The sequence below is a fragment of the Psammomys obesus genome, unplaced genomic scaffold (genome assembly GCF_907164565.1).
Source record: "Psammomys obesus unplaced genomic scaffold, mPsaObe1.curated_primary_1811, whole genome shotgun sequence".
In the NCBI taxonomy this organism is placed as follows: domain Eukaryota; kingdom Metazoa; phylum Chordata; class Mammalia; order Rodentia; family Muridae; genus Psammomys; species Psammomys obesus.
Genome location: NW_026585504.1, coordinates 62112837 through 62128947, shown reverse-complemented (window position 1 = coordinate 62128947; position 16111 = coordinate 62112837). Strand labels below are relative to the sequence as shown.

General features: G+C 40.0%; 1 protein-coding gene across 1 annotated transcript in view; it reads left to right on the top strand.

The window, feature by feature from the left end:
- Dpp10 (dipeptidyl peptidase like 10) overlaps positions 1 to 8080 on the top strand; it is a 706326-nt gene extending 698246 nt beyond the window's left edge. Inside the window, exons 25-26 of the mRNA XM_055601904.1 lie at positions 992 to 1065; positions 3509 to 8080. Coding sequence (XP_055457879.1) covers positions 992 to 1065; positions 3509 to 3646 — 212 coding nt within the window. The 3' untranslated portion in view covers positions 3647 to 8080. The remainder of the gene's footprint in view (positions 1 to 991; positions 1066 to 3508) is intronic.
- The last annotated feature ends 8031 nt before the right edge of the window (positions 8081 to 16111 follow it).

The window sequence follows — 16111 nt, the reverse complement described above, 5'->3', positions numbered from 1 at the left end:
ATAATGAGCACTTCACTCTCTCTTCTCAACATGGAAATTCAGTTCTAATATAAAATTTTAAGTACATTTTTTACATATTTATTTAGTATGTGTATGTATGTGTGCATATACTTATGAAAGTATATGTTTGAGGGTCAGAGGACAACTTTTGGAAGTCTGTTCTCTCTGTCCACCATATATGAGTCCCAGTAATGTATTCAGGTCATCAGGCTTCCTGCCAAGCACCCTTTTCTGCTGCATCATCTCACAGTTGCCCACTTCTAATTTAAAATAATAATGCAGAGTAGTAATGTCAAGCTGTGTCTAAAGTCTAAATTCCTTAAATATGTATATGCAGATAATCCACTGCATTAATGGCAAGCAAGAAATTCATTGCCTTCAATGTTTATCAAGAACAAAATATATAACTAATTACAAAATAAATTATCTCACACAAATATATATCTAAATGATGTCAGAGTTGAGGAGGTGTCTCACCACTGTGAGGATCAGGGTTTGGATCCCCAGAATCTAAGTAAAATATAAAGTGCAAGCATGGTGATGTACGTTTGTAATCAGTGTTAGTTAGTAAGATGCTAGACAGATTCAAGTGGAAAAAAAAAATGAAACTTGCTGTCCAGCTCTTTCAGCTCATTTGTCAAAGTCCCAGGCCAATGAGAAACCATGTCTCAGATAAGGAGTGGGAAGCACCTGGGTACATCTGAAGTGGGCCTTTGACTTCCACACACACTCATAAACACACATATGCACATCTGCACACAGTGGCACACACACAAACATACGCACATGCACAGAATGCCACTGGATAATTAAATTTACGTTAGTAATGGCTCTTACTATTCTACATAACAGCTTTCTAGTTGAAATTAGTGGCAGGTCTTCCGAGTACACAGTATATGTAGGACACTTATGTTCTTTGAAAAAATATATTAAAAGTTTTTGATGCTAATAGATTCATTTCTTTCAAATATTATCATTTAATATTTTGCAGCAAAGGTTCATTTCCAACATTCAGCAGAGTTGATCAAGCATCTGATAAAAGCTGGGGTGAATTACACTCTTCAGGTAAGCCACCATTCAAAATACATATTTGGATCCTCAGCTTTATAAACTCCTATCAAATCCTGGTGATAAGCAACTGGAAATCCATGAGACAATGACTTTGGCTCAAGATTCTGGAGGTCTTAGTAAGACCTGTGGCTTTGGGTCTGTGGCAATGAAGCGCCACATTGCAAGAGCTCATGGGAAAGTAAAACAGTTCTTTTAAAAATGTGTGTGTGTTTATATATGTGTATATGTGTATGTCTGTGTTTATGTGTGTGTTTGTGTACGTGTGTTTGTGGCTGTGTGTACGTGTACACATTCACAGGTGGGTACATGTTCCACAGGACATAGTGGAAGTTCGATGACAACAGAAGATCAAATATTACAGTTTTGTGTTCATCATCTAGATGATATAATAACATGACATGAATTCAAAGGGCTTGATCAGACATGTCCCCATATCCCTGATGGATAGAGTTCATGTGTCTGCTTTCTCAGGATGGCTCTGCTCAGTGCCTCAGCCAGCAATCTGCATTTCTTGTATCTCTAGACTAATATCTGGATTCTCATTGGCTTCATTTTTCTCAGTTTTGGCCATTAACCTCTGAGTTGGTTATGGGAATTAACTTGGACACACACAAACTGACCTGTCATGCTGTGCTTTGAAATCTGGGTTGAAGTCTTCAGGACTCCATAGCTCTCCACAGGATCAAAACTAGAAATACATGGCCAGCCCCACGATTTCAGCTGCTGTGAGCTGTAGCTAGGCCTGTTTAGACCACAGCTGCACTTGTCTGTTGATGAGCGATTTTGGGAGAAAGCATCTCAGGGAAAAAGTACCCACAGGCCCTGTATGAAGTCAAAATACCCCAGGCCTCTCTTTTAAAGAAAAGCTCTTTAATAGTTGACATTTTATACCTCTATGCCTTCTATAGCTAGAATCTTTCTGTTTCCTCACATACCCTCAAGGCAAGTGATAGTGCCCTAACTTTCCTCAGAGACAGGAAATAGTACCTCCTTTTCTCCTTGCATTTCAACTCCTTAGACCCATCTTAAAGAAGCATTTTCCCTTGGTTGTAATAATAACCAGAATATTTGTGGGTACTTTTATGATGTATAAGAAAAGGTACATAATTGCACATTTTCCCAAGTAAATACTTTCAGTAAAGAGATATGAGCATGGAAGAGTCTGCTATTTTTGGCAACAGGCCCTAATTTAAATGATTTTTTTTTGTGTGTGTCTTGGTGAACAAAAGTTCTCAAAAGGAACAGCATCTTCCACTAAACCTTCAGTAAGACTGATGGATGAATTATAACTCAGTGACTGTGGAGAAGTTTGAATGTTTGAAGTGGTTAGAAATTCTACACCAAGTTATATAGGGTTACCTTAGCCCTCTTAATAGCAATTTCCTCCTCTGTGTATGAGCTAATATATTTGTGAGCACTGGTAAATCTTTGTACAGCATTGTCTACCCCAATGGAAAGTCTAAGAATGCAATCTGGTACCATCTGAGGCAGATGGCAGAGATTTCTCCACTGCTAATAGAGAAAAAGCTCTTAACTTACAGGGAATAAGAGCTTCCTTACTCTGGAGCCAAGATATGAGTGACCATGGCCCCGGGGACATTTAGGTTTACCCTGCTTCCGTGGTCACCAATGTGGAACCAGTCATGGAGTTTTATAGGAGCAGGACAAAGAAAGCTACAAATCAAGGAATTTTAAAATACATTAGTGGAAACACCTGAAAGGTAGGCTGCAACAAGATTGGAAAATTCCAACTGTTCTCCCCGATGCTAAATGCTAGGATGCTTAACCCTCCATTGGTAGAGGGTGGCAGGTAACAGACACACAAGACTGGCTATGCCTGGCATGGACTTTGACACCTCAAACCACACCCCAGTGACACACTTTCTTCAACAAAGTCACACCTAGTCCAACAAGGCCACGCCTCCTATGCCTTCCTTCAATCTTTTCAAATAGTACCACTCACCTGTGAGTAAGCATGCAAATAAATGAGTCTATGATAAGCATTCTCATTAAAACCACCACACAAGGGATTTGATGGGGAGTTAGATTCTTGAGTCTAAGCAAAAATCTCTCTTACAGGTTTCAGAGAAAGGAGTGAGGCCCCATGCTAAGTATGGCTGATGAGTATCCCATTGTAGTTGCTTGAAATCAGGTGCTCTCTGATTTTCATGCTGAAAGAGAAATGGGAAAGATTCAGCCTTTCAGCTAACATGTTTTCATCATACAAGATTTAGTTCCTGGTTGTTTAGAGACCTTTCCTCTGGGAAGCAAGTATTAGAGACTTGCAGGTAATCACAGGAGGTTCCCTACCATTTTTTTTTCTAACAGCAGCTGTGAGGGTAGAGAGAGAAAAAGGCAGCTGTAGGTAGGATAGTCTGAGTCAACTCTAGTTCAGCCCAACAGTAACTTAATTTTACCTTTTTCTTCAATGCCATAGGTCTATCCAGATGAAGGATATCATGTTTCTGACAAGAGCAAACATCATTTCTACAGCACAATACTCAGATTCTTCAGTGAATGTCTAAAGGAAGTAGTGACTGTGCTGCCACAGGAACCAGAGGAAGATGAAGAATAATGGACACTACTTATACAGAGCTGAGGGAATATTGAGGCTCAATGAAACCGAACCAAGAGACTGTCATGTTGTAGATGCTCCAGAATTCCAAGGGCAGCTTGAGGAGATGAAACTGGAACAGCACACTCAGACAGTGAACTAGAACTTGAAGACAGACGTCCTTGCTGCTGTGCTGCCAAGGGTGCAGAAGGTGTTTCATTGTAAAGGGAAGTTCAAGGGTTGGTTTCCTGGGAAAAAAAATTAGTTTCACATTAAAGTAGGAATAGTGCATGTTTCCTTCCGTTTTCCCCTTTTGTTCTGTGACTAGTTACCCTCACTTTTGATTTCAATGGCCATTATCACCTTTGCATAAAGTACATAACGTACCATCAGTACCACAGTCCCTGATCTTTGATGGCTGAGCTGCAATCTAACGTGTCAATGTATCTTTATAATAAGTGCAATTCTCTCATTGTCTATTATTATGCTTAAGAAAATATTCAGTTAATAAACAAAAGCAGAGTATTTTACATAAAGTTCTGTTTTTAAAAAAGGCATTATTAAATGAGTCAAGGCTATGTAGAAATGTGGATTTCAGCACCTTCCAAAGTTCAGGCAGTTGTCAGTAGATAGAATACCTTTATATCCACACACGCGAGTGTATGTCTCACGATATTATACATATATATAAATATACAGGCACGTGTGCATATGCAGACGGTGAGTCTATCTTATATGTTACTCATGCTACAAAGGGTAAACTTTAATGAATTACAGTGGATACTCTTTTACAGGCTACAATGGACACTTCTTTAATGAGCCAAATATGATGAGACCCTTTTGTTTCCAGTTCAGAGTCTAGAAATTGCTTTCCTATAAATGTTTGGGTTGTGTTTGGTATTGTTTTTAGTGGTTAATAGTTTTCTAGTTGCAGTTTACTTTTTTGAATATATCTTGTCACATGTAAATTAGATACTTAAATATTAAATTATAGTTTCTGATAAAGAAATTTTGTTAGACAAATGCAATGCCACTGAGTGGCATTTTGCTCTCTTGGTGGAGAAAGCTTTTTTAAAAACTCAGACCTTTTACTTTCAACTCCCAGTGCAGTAAAGTCAATTCTCATTCTCATTATAAGAACAAAAATCTGAATTATTTCATTTTTTCAGAGTCTACTTAGCATTCCATGCCTGCTCAGTTCATCTGTTGATGTTTAATTAAGCCCTTGTGGTAAGAATTAGAAGCAAAATCTTTTTGTATTTTTTGCCCTTTCCCCCCAAATTCACAAACAGCAGTATATGGTGTTTCATTTAAATGGAAGGCACAAAAGGTACCAAATCCTCCAGTGTGTCAACTTGCAGCAGTCAGTAACTGAGAATGAAAACTGATCTTATCTGTGAGGAGTTTCAGCCGTGAGAGGGCAGGCAGTGTAGTCAGGAAGCTGGAGTGCGTTCTCAGGCCACACTAGGCATCTCTCAGAAGACGTTTCAAAGTCTGAAACCAAACTCTGATGCCCAGAAAAATCAAGGTAGTATAATGTGTTTTCACAGCTAAAAATCTGTCCTTAGGGGAAACTGGGTTACAATGTCCTCTGAAGGACATTGTAGGAAGGAAAATTTAAAAGTAAATAATTTGTCCAGCCACTCTCTGCTTCATCACCTGAGCAGCCCAGGAGTCTGAGAAGTGGTCCTGGGACTGACTCTAAGGCTGGTTCTCCCTCTTTTCTCTTCAGTGCTTTGGAACTGTGTCTTCTCTGCTCCATTAGATTCAATTTAATATGAGAAAGATACCCCATCCAGAAGACCCATTTTAGGTTTTTTCAAAGATAGTGAACACATTTTTTTTTTTAAACAAAATAGGTTGTGATGTTTTCAAGAAAAGTTTTGCCTATTTTATTAAGATGGGGGTTTCTTTTTAGGCTGATCTGAAGTTCAACTGAAGCTTTTTAATCAATATTTTGGATTTCAACCACTAAAGATTTTTATGATGCGAATAATTAATTATGTTGTCTGAAAGATGTGGTTTTATTGAATGTCTATTTGAGTAACATTTTAAAAGTGTTTACCTTTTACTGTTTATCATTTTCTTGTTTATGGTCATTATCAATGTTTATCTATTTTTTGATTAATTTAATACAGTTTGTAATGTGAAAGTTGCTTGTCTGGAACCACTTTCACCTCACAGTACTGGTGGATCTCACATGAAAACATGATGTTTAATAGGAAGATGGAAACTTGTTCTCTCTGTGATTTGCGGGGCTCTCATGAGTGGGTTGTGCCACACAAAGGAAACACTCAGGAGCGTTTCCTTGTACTTTATGTTCTGGGACTGTGGAACCAGATAAGACCTGTTACACTTTTGTCTCAGTTGCATTCCAGTGATTTTTATGCATTTTTACAAATTCTGAAGAGTTTCCTGAAACTTTAAAGGCAACCTTCCTACGTAGTGATTTCCCTTAATATTCAAGTAAATCCCCAGGAGAAACTAACAACTCTATAGTGAGAACCATCAAGAGTATTAACTCAGAAACAAATACATAACCTTTTTTAAAGATCTCTGAAAGCAAGTCCATTTTCCCCACTTCCTCTAAGAGAACTATTTATTCAGCAAACAGAGATCAAGGAGGAGTGTACTCATGCTTGCTGTTGCTGTGATGAATCACCACAACCAAAAACAACTTAGGAAAGAAGTTTCGGCTTACCCTTCCACATGGCAGGGAAGGTATAGCTGCAGGAGTATGGGGTCCTGGCTGGCTGTCCGGAAGCAGAAAGAGAGTAAGAAGTGGGATCAGCCTACAAACCCTCAAATCTGTTCCCAGTGGTGTACTTCCTCAAGCAAGGTCTCACCTCGTAAAGTTCCACAACCACATTCTTTTCCCCCCAAACAGTGCTGCCAGCTGAGACCAAGTAAGCATTCAAATATGTGAGCCAACAGGGAACATTTCACATTCAAAACACAACAAGGAGTCTGTGTTGCTCTGTTGTTCTCTAAAGTGTGAAAAGATGGGATACTGTTCAAAACGTGGTATTCAAGTTCCTGTGTGAATACTTCAGCTCAGCATAGACACTCCTACTAAAGATCATGTTTATAGGGTTACAAGAATGAGGAGACTTAAGCATTGGCTGATTACCTTGTGGAGAATTAGTCAAGCCATCACCCTTCAGGTGAGACTTAGGCGTTGGTCTCTAACAGGTAGAGAATCACTCGAGCCATTTTCCACCAGATAATGGCTTTAAAATTGGGGATACACGACTAGAGAAATGCTTCAGGGGTTAAGAGCACTTGCTCCTCCAGATACAGTGTAATACCAGCATGTAATGCCAGTTCCAGCTCACTTGACACTTTCTTCTTGCCTTTGCAAGAACCGCCATGTACATTGCCACCTAAGACAAAGCAAGTGAACACACACATAAAAACAAAAATATTTTAAATTATCTATAAATGAGTTCCTGCCATGTCTCTTGGGTCCTTAAGGCACATGGCTTCTATTTTATGATCATGTATGAGCTCTTCTCTGTCTCTCTCCTTGCCACTTGACAACCTTTGCCTCTTTGCAGCAACCAGCATTTCCTAAGTGTGAACTGACCTTTTAGTTGTGATGACTGACCTCTACATTATGGTTTGGGAATTCTCCAGCAGAACTGATGACTGCTAGATTCTATACTCATCACTGGCACAGTACCAACCTACATGCAGGTCTAACTCCCCGCTGATACCCACTTACTAGAAGACAGCAGCAGGTAACTATTGTCCCTCCTGCATACATGATTTGCGGTCCTGGGTAGCCTTGCTGGGCCCCCATTGCCCACAGCTGCACATTTTTCTGCTTTCTCTGCCCCCCACACTCTTCTCAGCCTTCACTCTCATGTAGGAGTGCTTTAAAAAATTAACCACACATGTACCAGCTGTTAAGACCTGCTTTTAGCAGGGAAACTTTGCATTCCATAACAGCTCATTACTGTGCATATTATGGGAGAGACAAAAAGACCTGGAGGGGACTGGAGCTCCACACAGAGAGCAACAGAAGCAAAAAATCTGTGCACAGGGGTCTTTTCTGAGACTGATATTCCAACCATGGACCATGCATGGAGATAACCTAGAACCCCTGTCCAGATGTAGCCCATGGCAGCTCAGTCTCCAAGTGGGTGCCCTAGTAAGAGGAACAGGGCCTGACTTTGACATGAACTCAGTGGCTGGCTCTTTGATCACTTCCTGCTGAAGGGGGTACAGTCTTACCAGGCCACAGAGGAAGACAATGAAGTCAGTCCTGATGCGGCCTGATAGGCTAGAGTCAGATGGAAAGGGAGAGGACCTCCCTTATCAGTGGACTGGGGGAGGAGTATGGGAGGAGAGGAAGGGAGGTTGGTAGGATAGGGAGGGAACAAGGAGGGGACTACAGCTGGGATACAAAGTGAATAAATTGTAATAAATAAATGTAAAAAAAGAAATAAGATAACATGAAAATAAAACTGTAGTTTCTTTCTCCTTTCCTTTCCTTTCCTTTAAAAAAAAATATATGTTATGTTATGTTATTATATGTCATGCTGTTATGTTGACCTGGTTTGGTGTTCTGATGTTTTGAGACAGGATCTCCTCACTCAGTAGCTCTAGCTGGCTTCAAACTAACATAGGCCAGGCTGGCCTCAAAGTCACAGGTATTCACCTGCCTCTGCCTGCACCCCACGTATGCCACTATGTTCAACGGGAAACTATCTTTTCTCTCCAGATTTGAATGAACTTATTCTATTTAAAATTTGCATAAAGTGCCAAGCATATACTAAGTGTTCTATACACTTTATCAAACAATCTCAACATGGCTGGAGACATCCGTTTTCCCACACAATCCGTAAAGAAAATAAGTTTCATGAACTTTGTAACTCATCCACACTTATGTGTCTAAGAAGTAAATAGGTTCAATCACAGCTCCAGTCAAGTGAGAAGCCTGCGCTCATGGATGCTGTGCTTTGTGTTGCTACAGAAATAAGAAAAGTGTTCATCCCATCTGAGTCACAATGTTGTATTTGAATTTACAGTGTGAGGTATTTTTGAGAATAACTTATTAATTTTAATTTCACAAGTTAAAGGCTAGCTCAGGCTACTGCTGAGGTATGTTTGAAGTTTGCTGAGTGAATTTCCTAATGTCAAGAAGACACGTATATTGTAATATTGACCTGCTTGGTGAGTGCTGAATGAATAAGAAAATGGCTCAATGAACCAAAAAGTACTTACCTAGAAAGCTTAAGAATCGGTGATGGAGCTTCATCATCCACAAACAGAGCTGAGCTGGCTGGTCTACATTTGTCATCTCAGGGCTGGGGAGGAGGAGACAGGTGTGTGTTTGCTGCTTGCTGCCCATCCAGCCAGGTTGAATGTGTGAACACTAGGTGAAAATAAGGAGCCTTCGTGAAGAAGCAAGTCAGAGAGAGACCAGAGGAAAACACCGGGCCCTGATTTCTGGCTTCCACACACATGAACACATAGTGGGGAGAGGACTCTTTTAAACTGAGGATAAGTAAATTTATCTTTCCTCATGAACTCATGCTCAAATGGCCATGACTCTATTCCTGGGAAGATGTCAGTAACTACCCTTCCAATTTTATTCCAGAGTCAGGCCAGGGTATTTTTGTTGGTAAAATCTTGGGCTGGTAAACAGGAAAACCTTACACCGTTCTTATGATAAATATCCAGAAAACAGACTTTGATGTTTGGAATCAGAGCGGGTGTGTGCAAACTGGCACGGCCTTCCACGGTCCACCACTGAAGGAACACGATTTAGGTCACCACGGATCAGACTGATCAGATCTGTTAACCACAATTGAATTCAGTTTGTAAAACTGCAGCAATTGTTAGAAGAGAAATTGTTTAATTAAAATCATATGACACTTCTCATGACTCGGTCGGTAATGCACTTTCCACAGACATGGGAAGACCTCCCTGAAACATACATAAAGTTAGATACAGGAGCACATGTCTGTAATCCCAGTGCTTCTATGGAGATATAGGCACTGGAGACTGGAGAAACAGAAGTTCTGGCCTGGTTAGTGTGCAATGTAGAACGGCAAAACACTCTATCTGAAACCCAGTGGAACTCAAGGACCAATCTAGTGTGGTCTTTTACCCTCCACTCACTTCCACACACAAACATAGACATACTAAACACACACACACAAATAAAAAAAATGTCTCAAAGACAAGAACAACAGGTTCTAAAGGTATGTATTAATGTTCAGTTTTGATTATTTTTTCTTTTAGAATACCAATGGCCTTCTCATGAGCTGATAGAGGACCACTGACATAGCCAATCAGTCTCTAGGGATGTCTGTGTTGATTAATCATCCTGCCCAGTTTTGTCAGACTTAGTGTTATTGCCCTTGAGGTTGCTGTCTGTATCTATCGCATAATTTCAGATTTGGTTACCCATCCTCAAGAATCCAAGTTAACAGGAGGAAAGTGCAGCAAACAGAGACCTACTTAGTGAGGTTGCACTGGAAAGAAACAGAAAGCAGTAGAGTGACATTTTCTAGTGTCTTGAAATGAAATTAAAGTATAAACAGAGGGTCAAGGAAAATCAACGATGAAAGTGGTCCCAGTCAAGGTGTTGGTCCCATACACATTTGACCCATCATTGTCTGGGCTTCAGACTCATCCTGCAAGGTGCCCCGACAGGTAATTAGCCTTGTGTGACATCATCTTCTGGAAAAAAAAAAAGTCCCTTCTTTGGTTGTTTCTGGGCTTCAGCCTTTTTATTCTCCAGCATGAGATCCCGGGCAATTGCAGTTTCTCTTGTCCACTCTTTTAAGAGTCTGAGCAGATTGAGGGACACTAGTTTCTCTTGAGAATATCTTCATTTTCTATTAGCCTGGTTACATTAGCATACTTTTAGTTAACTCATTTGACCTAAGTTTAGTGTTAAAATGTGGAGTTCTTTCCTGCCTGTATCTCTGAAGCAAGGAAACTCACCTTCTTTCTTGTATGCTGTTTGCTACATAAGCTTAGACATGTTGCCCTCTGATAAAAATGAATCAAACTTAAGAAAATAAATAATTCCTCAGTGGTGTCACACAGTATATCAAATACAGGACAAACAAGGTCAATTGTGATGCCATTGGGTCTCTGGTCACAGTTTTCAGCTTGTTCTGAATTCACAGCATTCTTTCTTAGGTTGGGTTAGACTGGAATAAGTATTTCTTCATGAGGAGCTATTGTTTGGTATTCTCAAGATATAAAATTCAGCGTGGCTTAAATCTCTGTGGATAAGCAGATGCTTGGCTGCATGCTCAAAAGTTGTTTCATTTGTCAAATCTCAGGCACTACCATGTAGGAACCAGAATCAGAATTGTCTACAAGATCACTAAGGTAAAAGATATCAATTTGAAAAATCAAGGAGGGCACTAATGATGATTGTCCTTTTTGGTAAGACATTTGTTGAAAGAATTACTTATGCCATGGGCAAACAAACAGAAAGAGAGCAACATCACAGGGGCTGTGTTGAGAGTTCCAGTCACAAGACAGAGTGGGGGATCTTTTTTCCAAAGGTAACAGAGAAAGCATAAGATTTCACAACATTAGAATGCGGCAAAACTATCACAAATTCTTGGGAAGCATGAGGAGGCAAAAGAATCACAAGAAGGGAATATTTGACTATAAGGATTCAGGAACATCATGGCCCTCTGCTATCCTGAGAAGTCTAAAAATCTGAGGCATATCAGCTTTCTTGGTTCCTGTCATTCTTCTGGAATCTGGACACCTGAGACATCTATTTACATACTCAGAGACTGGCCCTTGACACAGTATCTGTCTCTCCCTGTAGCAGCAGAGATACCAGAACCAACTATGAGACTGGAGAGAGAAAGGGGAGAAGATGGACTTAACTATAACAGTGGCTTTTCTTGGATTGGAACACAAGGGATGTATTTTTCCACACATGAAAATTTGAGAAACAGTGGCTTAAATAAATCTTTATTGGAAGACAGCTCAAGAAAGTTCAAGGTGGCTGTATCTAGAGCAGGCTTAACAGATAGCACAGTAAATGCTAGCCAGCCTTCTGTTGCCTTCCCATTTCAGCTTTGGTATGTTGTTTGGTCTTGGAAAATACTCTCACAGTGGAGGCTTCTCCAATTATTATCAATATCATCTTACACAGCCGTATTCAAATGTATTTAATAGAGGGTTACTTTCCTTTTCATTTTTTAAATTTTTTATTATTTTTTATAATTTATTCATTAGATATCCTGATTGAAGCCCCTCCCTCAACTTTTCCCAGTTCCACCCTCTGTTCTTCTTCCCCCACCCCATCCCTTTCCCCTAGTCTACTGAAAAGGAGAGTTATCCTCTGCCCTCTACCAATAGTTTATCAACTCTCATCAGGACTGCCAGGATCCTTTTTCTTTGTGTCCTGGCAAGGCCGAATCGCCACGGGCAAGTAATCAAAGAGCAGGCAACAGAGTTCATCACAGAGACAGCCCCTGCTCCCCTTACTCAGGACCCACATGGAGACTGAGCTGCCAATCAGTTACATCTGAGTGGGTGGTCTAGGTCCTCTCCAGGCATAGTCCTTAGTTGGTGCCTCAGTCTCTGCAGGACCCCTTGGGCTCAGGGATTTTAGCTTTGTTGGTCTCCTTGGGTGGTCCCTGTCCGTTCCGTGTCCTTCTATCCATCCCTTACCCAGAAGACTCCCTGTGCTCTATCCAAAGTTTGGCTATGAGTATCTGAACCTGCTTCAATCCCCTGTTTGGGGGAGCCTTTCAGAGGACCCTCTATAGTAGGCCCCCATCCTCTTCCCTCTCTTTCACTGCTTCTGATGTCTTACCTGTTTGCTATTCTGTAATAGCCAGAATCTAGAAACAACCTAGATGTCCTTCAACAGATGGATATAGAAATTATGGTACATTTACACAATGGAATACTACTCAACTATTAAAAACAAGAAAATCATGAAATCTCCAGGCAAATGGATGGAACTAGAAAAGATCATCCTGAGTGAGGTAACCCAGAAACAGAAAGACAGGCATGGTATACACTCACTTATGAGTGGATATTAGCCATATAATATAGGATAACCATTCTAAAAGCCAAAGACCTAAAGAAGCTAAACAACAAAGAGGACCCTAGGGAGGATGCTTAAATCTCATTCAGAATGGGTACTTTCCTTTTTTACTATATTTTGTTGGAAAGATCATTTTCCCTTGGAGATTTTAAGGCAGAATCCATGTCAGAATCTTTTGTTCAGGTTTGGTTGCAAGTCTTCATCTCAGATTGGGGAATCACCTATCTAGAACTATGCTCTTTCTTGAAGGTGTGTAGGCAAGTAGGATAGAAAACTGAAACAAATATAGAAGGATGGCAGTCATAGAATTCAACAGTCTGAGCTATGGGATGCCCTTTATCTAGAGTCACGCCTCAAGTTATTGCACAGAAAGCATGGGGTATTTCTATACATGAGCCTTCTCTTGAAGTTATCTTACTACTCCCCTCCCCAAGAAGATTCATATCTCTCTTCCAGTTCTTTGTTCCTGAGAATCTATACCCACTTCTCCATTGACATATTCTCTTCTCTAAATCACTGACATGTTATTCAGGGCAAGCAGGTAGCTTTGAAATTTGATTGCTGCATTATCAGTCCCTTTCTTCAGGCTTTATTTGCTCTAACAAGATTTATGATGCCTTGATTATCTCCATATGGCTTAAATTTCTAGGCACACCATTAATTCTCCTGATTGATGGATTGTAGAAAGCTTATACCAATGGGATAAAAAGGCCCGGCAATGAAGTGCAGGTAACAGGACTTCTCCATTCACATGCACTTAGAGTGAGTGTGATTCTCATTATAGTCCAACATCTGTCCTTTAGGATGCTGTGATCTTTGTGGTGTAATTGGATTTTGAGCCCTTGGGGAGAACAATGTGTAAAATTCCTTTGCCCAAATAAATAGGAATTTGAGCTTCAAGGTTGTCTAGCACAAGATATTATGTGTCTGCTGTGTACCATGTATTACACTATTTGATACAACCATGTGGTTATTTATCTTAATTTTTGCATTTATTTGTTGGTTGGTTGGTTGGTTGGTTGTGCATGAAGGTACCTTGTACCACAGAATTGAAGTGGAGGTCAGAGGACAACTGTGTGGAGTCAGTTCTCTCCTTTAACCACGTGGATATGTGGTGTGGTCAGGTTGTCAGGCTCTATAGCAAGTTCTGTCAACCAGCCCAGCTCTTCCCTACATGTTCATTTCTGTTAATGACTCTATGTATGATGAGTATAAACATCAATAGCGATTTCAGTGCAAATGCAATAGCTAAATGAGTCATCATTTATTAAACAGTAGTAGCATATTCGATCAGATGTTGCTTTTCATTGCATCTTATTAACGTTCAGTTATGTAAGGATGTTCCCCCCTGGACCTGTCCCCTTTAAATAAACACCTTATCAGCCTGAACCTACCTATACAAATCCCCAAAACTCCAGAGCCCTCTTGTCTTTCCAAAGTAAACTGTCTTAAATACAGCTCCCAATTCTGCATTCAGCTTCAGAGAAATTTCTCATAAAACATAGCTGTGGTTTTAATTACAGCACAGCCAAAATCATTTATGAAAAAAAAGATATTACTAAAATGATGTGCAGGTTAGCTTTTGATTATTGATCATGTTTATGCTTTACTTTAACTCAATGAATGTATCGAGAGTAGAAGGACCGAGATTGCTTGAAACAAGAATTACCTGGAAAAAGATGACTTACTGTACGCTTGTAGACCACCTTACGGCTCTGGATCTCAGTTGAGATGTTGCCAGGCTTGGACATGGAACCAGCCTCCCTTTTCTGGTTCCATTTTTTTCAGTATTTTCTAATTCCCCAAACATATCCAGGCGCACAAGTGACCTGTTTTTTTGTTTTGTTTCGTTTTGTTTTTCTCTTTCCCTGGTTTATAGTTCAGGAATGTTTGTTTTTTTGTTTGTTTGTTTGTTTGTACACTGCAAAAGGATCTAAACTGGAAACTAACCATGTCATACCACTGCAGCCCAGGGGAAGGGGTTGTAGGGAATCTCCCTGGAAAGACGTACTTTTGCATTTCATGTGAGTTTCTCTTTGTGCAGCTTCCTGGGGTATATGAGACTACTAAATGCTGGCAGGTATCCAGTTCTGAGAGATTCATGTTAACTGCTGTGAATGTAATTTATTTCCAGTTGGGCAACATCTGGCATGTCAATAAGGGTCATGAAAATCAAGATCTTGCAAATCAGGGCCACTACGCAAATCAAGTGCATATAAACCCGAACAGTCTTGGCCTATCAAAGCTTAGTTCCAAACCAAGGCTCAGGGTCACTGGTTGCAAGTCTAGAGTTCTGTGGTGTCAGGCTCAGCACTCCTTAGCTAGAACTGTGGGTTTCCCGGCAATTTTTGTGAAGAGTCCCTTATGGCATACTGGTTCCATAGTCTCGTGTTTTGTTAATGGCCTGTACTTCACATTTATGAGGTAAAATATGGTTGTCTGATTTATGTATTCAGTAGGTAGTGATCAACTTGGTAATTAGCAAGGAAATTAAAGGGTAGCTCCTTAATGTTTTATAGTGAGTGCACATTCTCCTTTTGTAGCTATTTTGAGATGTATAATATATTGTTAATTATATTCACATCATGACATACTAGACTAGCAGGGCCTGACTCCTTCAGTCTGTCTGACCTGGGTTCTAACACCATCTAGAAATAGTACTATAGCCATTGCCACTACTGAGCTCAACCCTCCATTTCTTGGTAACCACTCTTTGACTTTCAGCTTCTCTGAGATCAGTCTTTGAGGTTTCTTCTCAGGAAAATATCGTGCAACATCTGTCTTTCTGTTCTTGGCTTAAATAACACTTTCTCATTTCTTTTCCCCGTTGTCACACCTAACAAAAATTCATGATATTTTTAATGGTTGACTGTGTCCTACTGTGTATGCATACCACATTTTTTCTATTCACCTAACTGTAGATGGTTGAGTCTGTATTCTGGTTATAGTAATTGCCAATTGTGCCCAAAGTGACCTACAGAATCAATACGGTCCCCACCAAAATATCAATGCAATTCTTTAGAGAAATAGACAAAATTCTCTTGAAGTTTAAAAGAAGCTGCAAAGGACCCTGAATACCCAAAGCAATCTTGGGAAGTCTGTGCAAAGCATAAAGGATTTATAGTATCACCCTTTAGTGTACTGAAATGTTTTAACTTCATGTAAAGGTCTATGAAGTATTCAACCATTTTCTTCAATTAGGCCTTATTTAATTTTAACTCAGATTCTGGTACAGCTACATCAATTGTTTCTAGCTACTTTTGAGTCCCTTATTTCTTCCCAGGTTTAGTTCACTAAATACATCACATGCATATGTATGCTAATTTTTAAAAAATTTACATACGGTTTCTCGGTGTAGGCCAGACCATCCTTGAACTCATGGTTCTCCTGCTTCAGCCTCCCAATTGCTGAAATTATAGGTATGAGTCACCCCACCTTAT